This window comes from Psammomys obesus, unplaced genomic scaffold (assembly GCF_907164565.1).
Source record: "Psammomys obesus unplaced genomic scaffold, mPsaObe1.curated_primary_1811, whole genome shotgun sequence".
Lineage (NCBI taxonomy): Eukaryota > Metazoa > Chordata > Mammalia > Rodentia > Muridae > Psammomys > Psammomys obesus.
In genome coordinates, this window is record NW_026596321.1 from 108,859 (window position 1) to 114,831 (window position 5,973).

Sequence of the window (5,973 nt, forward strand, 5' to 3'; positions counted from 1 at the left end):
TAGGGTGCCACAATTGATCAGCTGCAGAACAGCCTTATATATTCACATTCAAAAGATTTAAAATAAAGAGAGCATGACTTAGATAATTGTGTGGTGTTTGGGGATATAACTCCCCCTTTCTTATTTTTTGTAATTGGTTCTTAAGAGATCCGTGGGCAGGCTCCACAATTCCTTAGCCTTGAGGATTCTATGGAATGCCCATTTTATGCCTTTATTTATTTGTGCACAAAAACTCTGAAGAGCCTGACTCATATAGGCAGTACCACTGTCAGTCTTTACAGTGGAAGGAACGCCAATTGTTGCAAAACACTTTAAGCCATGACTTATAATGTGTTTGGTGGCTTTTCCTGCTAAGGCAGTTGCCATGATAAATCCAGAAAAAGTATCAATTGTTACGTGAACATATTTTAGTTTTCCAGATTCTGGGACATGAGTTACGTCCATTTGTTGTTCGGAATGGTTCCAACCCTAGGTTTTAAGTAAGTTAACTTTGTTACAGATTTTAAACATACCGAATGACCAATAATTTATAATGAAGACATACTAAACATGGTAATCTTATACCTTTAAATGAGATAGAGAAAACACCTTTGTATTTGTTGAATCCAATTTTTATGACCATAGAAGCTTTGTAGCAGAATTAACCATTAGCTTTCTTACTGAAAAAACAGAGAAGCTGCCTTTTTTTTTTTTTTTTAGCTTGAGTGATTTTAGTCTTAGCTTGACACTGCTCAGCAAATTCTAACTTCCCTAATAAATGATCTTCTCCTGATAAACATTCTCTTGCTAATTGCTAACTGCTGTCACTTACTTCTCCATGGCCAAAACATTCTTCCTGGTATGTCCTCTCTCTGTGTCTCTCTTTCTCTCTATCAATTTATCTATCTATCTCTATCCTTCTTTGTCTCTGCATTCATCTGCTTAGGACTGCTCACAGGCCCTGCACTGTACTGCAGCTTTATATTCTGCACTTGCCTTCGCTGGTGTCTGAGCACCTCAAGACTTGTTACCATATGTTTAGTTCTACTTGTGGTGACAAACATCCAAATCCCCAGTGTCCACACACTGGGATCAACAGCTCCTTGCAGCTGCAGCAACATGCATCCCCAGAAAGCCTTGTGTGTTCCTCACAAGAGCACCCTTCTCTCTCCCAAGACTCCATTTCTTTACCTATTTCTCCCACTGATATTAACCAATCCCCACAAAAGCCACTGAGCTGTGTCCCAGGACTACTGGATCTTCTACTTCCCTTTTCAGCTTCCGAAGTTTTTCAGTTCACCTTTACTGTTTTAAATCCTGAGAGTTTGTTCTCTGGTCATTTGTTCATTTCCCTAGGGGAAGTGTAGGGTAGTGTGGCAACTTTTCTTATTTGGTCAGGATATCTGCTGCTTTAGGTTGGCTGCTGAAATCTGCCTTGTTTTTGAGTTCCTTCCCCCTGGCAATCTTAGGTTTGATATCACATTTGAAAGAAACCCACTTGTGCCTGTCCTTGCATTGCTGCGTTTTTCCCAGAGAAGCTCTTCCCTAGTCCGAAGGTGTGTTTTGAGTTCTGCTTTCTAAAAACTTTGCCTCTCTTCTGTACTGTCCAAACTAGTGTTTCTCCAGTCTCCTACATGTGTGTTCTCTCCAACACATTGACTCCCCCCCAGCTGAATGTCAGTTTCTGGGCCTTTGCTGTTGTCTGCAATCCTTGTATGCCTCTTCTTGTCTTCAGCTTCCAAAGTTCCCTGTGCCTTCCCATTACACTCTCTCAGCTTGGCCCTGAGTAATGTGAACCAGATCAGGCCTCATGTCACCTGCAGATTAGACCAGACAGGTCTGGTTTTCTCTTCTCTTTCCAGCCTCACGGAGTAATCTGACCCATGTATCTGGACTTCAGCCCATACCATCCTCAATTAAAAATGCCAGATGCTGAAAAGCACTTCCATTGCATTATTCATTTGCCCAGCTACATAGCAGAGTCTGAAGTTGACTTTAAGCCTTCGCTCCTGGGCTCAACCTGTATGTCCCACCATGGTCAAATGTGTGTTGCTCTGAAATGTACACTCTCCTTTTTATACATCTTTGTTCCTCAGAGCTCTGGGATGATTATCTTTGATGCTGGTCTCTACTTAATATTTCCAATGACAAACAAGGATTCTGACTTTTAATATCTCCATTCTCATTAATATTATCTTTTATTTTCTATTTGTTCAGGAGGCCAGAGTCCAAACAAGATGAAGAGTCTTCATGCAACAGGATTAATGTGCCTTTCAATGGGATTACTTTCATGCTGGCCAGTGACAAGTCATGATGTCAAAAAACTAGCCAGAACTACAGAAGCTGTAACACACACTCAAGGAAAGAGTTCTCACTTCCTGGAGAAATGCCACTTCTCCTGCCATGGTGCTGGAGAAGAGCCTGCCTGGATCTCCAAGAAGGATTGCTGTCTTGAGAGTCTCACAAGTGACCATTCCAGTATTACTGACAATCAGGAGTTTTTGTGTGGGAAAGCTCAGAGTTCTTTGAGTAAAATCCATCTTAGCGAGAGACAGAACCATCAGCAAGACTGTCCAAACATTCTGGTGAAAAATAAAGTACAAGTGTTAGCTCCAGGTGTTGACATTCTGCATTGCATTTCCTACCACGATAATAATATACTGCATAAAAGAGACAGAGCCCACAGGAGCAGTGACTGTGGCAAAGTTATCTTTCTGGGGTCACTCCTCACCCAACATAATGTTTACACAGAAAAGAAGCCCTACCAGTGTAGCAATGGCCAGGAAACCTTCATTGACAGCCGGAGTTTAGAACTCCATCAGCAGGTCTCCTTTGGAAAGAAGTCTCCTGTACATAGTACACACAAGGACAACAGGCAAAGCTCCAGTGTCCCCATTCAACAAAGCGTTCATCCAGGAAAGAAGCGCTACAGGTGTCTAGAATGTGGCAAGGATTTCAGTAAGAGCTCAAACCTTCAAACTCACCAGAGAGTGCACACGGGTGAGAAGCCCTACCTGTGTGACACCTGTGGGAAAGGCTTCAGCCGAAGATCAGATCTCAATATCCACTGCCGAGTTCACACAGGAGAGAAACCTTACAAGTGTGAGGTGTGTGGGAAGGGCTTCACAAGGAGTGAACCCCTCCAGATCCATGAGAGAATTCACACAGGAGAGAAGCCATATAAGTGTGGGGACTGTGGCAAACATTTCAGCCGGAGCTCAAGCCTTCACACCCACCAAAGAGTCCACACTGAGGAGAAACCATACAAGTGCAATGTGTGTGGGAAGTGCTTCCGCTCAAACTCCAACCTTCACCAGCATCAACGGGTCCACACAGGAGAGAAGCTAAGTAACTGTGAAGAGTGCGGGAAGTGTTTCAGTTCAGTTTCAAACTTCCGAAAACACCAGCGAGTCCATACAGGAGAAAAGCCATTTTGCTGCAATGTGTGTGGGAAGGACTTTCGCCAGAGGTCAGTTTTTCAAGCCCACCAGAGAGTTCACACTGGGGAAAAACCATACAGATGTGATGTGTGTGGGAAGTGCTTTAGCTGGTGGGATGGGCTTCACAGTCACAAGAGTGTCCACACGGGAGAGAAACCCTATAAATGCGAGGAGTGTGGGAAAGGCTTCAGTTATTCCTCAAGTCTGCAATCTCATCAGAGCGTCCACACTGGTGAGAAACCATTCAAATGCCATGTGTGTGAGAAGTGGTTCGGTCATGCCTCAAGTCTGCAGTCTCATCAGAGCATCCACACTGGTGAAAAACCGTTCAAATGCCATGTGTGCCAGAAGCGGTTCAGTAAAGCCTCAAACCTCCAGACCCACCAGAGGGTGCACACGGGAGAAAAGCTCTACAAATGTGACACGTGTGGGAAAGCCTTTAGCCGGAGATCCTATGTCCAAGCTCATCAGATAGTTCACACCGGGGAGAAGCCATTCAAGTGTGAGGAGTGTGGGAAGGAATTCAGATGGTGCTCTGCACTTAGTGCTCACCGGAGCATCCACTGGAGAAAGATAAATTATTTTTCCTATATTAATTAATGCCAGAAGTTATTACAGCAGCAGTTTTTTTTAACCAGCTAGTTCCCCAGTGACTGACACAGAGAGACTATGATTTATATTCAGCTGTAAACTCTATGCTGGGCAGATTCTGAGCTGTTCCATTCACAGTACCTTTATAACCCACATAAAACCAATCACTTCCCAATCTGATGACTCTCGGGTGGCTTCAGCTCCACCAGTCTCTCCCCTTATAGGCACCTGCTCATCACCATCCTGCCTTATGGCAACTCCTTTCTCTCCAGCTTCCTCTTTCCTGCTACCTCTTCTGCATTCTCCCCTCCATTCTCTCAAACCCAAGCCTGGGAACCTAAAAACTCACCTTCCTCTTTACTGCCCAGTCATAGGCTCAGCATCTTTATTTGGCCAATCAGGAATAATCAGCGAACATTCCTTATTATTACATGGTTACAGGAGATAATTCAGCATTCATAACAATGTATGTGGCATGGTGGTAACTAGATCTCAAGATGCCAAAATCAACATTTGAAAACACATTTGAACCTTCCTCCAACAATGTAAACAGGAGAGAAGCCCTACACGTCAGCAGTGTGGGAAGGGCTTTTGTCAGGCCTCATACTTCCACATGCACCAGAGGGTCCACACTGGGGAGACCCTACATCTGCAGCATCTGCTCTAAGGGCTTCATTCAGAGATCACATCTCGTCTACCACCAGAGGGTCCACACTGCAGGGAATCTCTAGGTTCTGCTGTCAGGTGGCCCCATGCTGCTGATTGTTAAAACTACCCCACCACCACTACCACTGCCAAAACCCAGAAGCTTTGAGGAGTGGCTGTATTTTGGTTATTTTGCCCTCAATTCATTCTAGTGAGGTCATTATGCAAAGGAAAGATAATATTTTAGAATGGATTTTCTTAGCATAGAAAGAAAGAAAAAATTTAAAGACATATAGAAAAAAATTGTGATTTAATTATAAAAAGATGAATTGTCAGTTGTCAATTGTCAGTAACAGATCCAAAAGAAATTGTAGTTCCTCTTAGTAATGTGAGATTTTGTCACTATGGGTAATCAGTGAAGATGGCAAAGAACTTATAGGGGAAATTAACAGATATTCTAAAAGCAAGCAACTTCAATTAATATAAAGAACTAACTGGATTCTCTTCTATATACAAAAAGAACACCAATTCCTTAAGCACTTTGATTTTTTGCTGGCTGGTTATAAGTCAGAAAATACAAGTAAAGTAATTCAAATAAGCTTCAGTTCAAAAATCAGAGTTGTATGCCATTCTTGTGTTATTTCTAGATTTTCCTGAATCTATTAATTACTGAATTTCAATATGCAGAAAGAGTTGCTTTGCATATAGAAACAGCTGAACTTATTCAGGATGAATCAGAATTAACTTCATTGTTTCTTCACCTACAAGTCATCAGAAGTAGAAATCACATTGTATACAATACATCCAGATCATAAATGGACCTTCCAGCACAGATGATAATGAAACTGATCAGCTATTGATAGAAAACATGCTAGAAGTGCCAATTTCATAAACACCATGCTAACAGAGGTTTTAAAGGGATATTTCTGTCACTTGGCAACAAGCTGAGGAGATTATAAGAAAATGCTCTACTTGTTCTTTATGTAACCAGACTCTATGACCTATAGGGAGTAACCTGAAAGGTACCCAAAGAATGAAATTTGGCAAGTGGATGTATTTTATTTTGCAGAGTTTGGAAAATTAAAATATGTGCACTATACCTTAGACACATATGCAGGACTTTAATGGGCAAGTGCTTTAAGTTCTAAAAAGCTGATTCTGTAATTACACATTTTGAGGAAGTTATGCCAATGGGAATACCTTAACCAATTAAAACTGAAAATGCTTTCACATATGTCACTAGTAAGAATTTTTTGCATATCATAATACAAAGCATATTACAAATATTTCACACAATCCTGCAGGAAAAAGTTATAGA

At 41.8% G+C, this 5,973-nt stretch overlaps 1 protein-coding gene across 1 annotated transcript; it reads left to right on the plus strand.

The window, feature by feature from the left end:
* Positions 1 to 2,216: 2,216 nt before the first annotated feature.
* On the plus strand, positions 2,217 to 4,019 carry LOC129669042 (zinc finger protein 235-like). Its single transcript, XM_055597119.1, has one exon. The coding sequence runs from the start codon at positions 2,217 to 2,219 to the stop codon at positions 4,017 to 4,019; it is 1,803 nt and encodes a 600-aa protein (XP_055453094.1).
* The last annotated feature ends 1,954 nt before the right edge of the window (positions 4,020 to 5,973 follow it).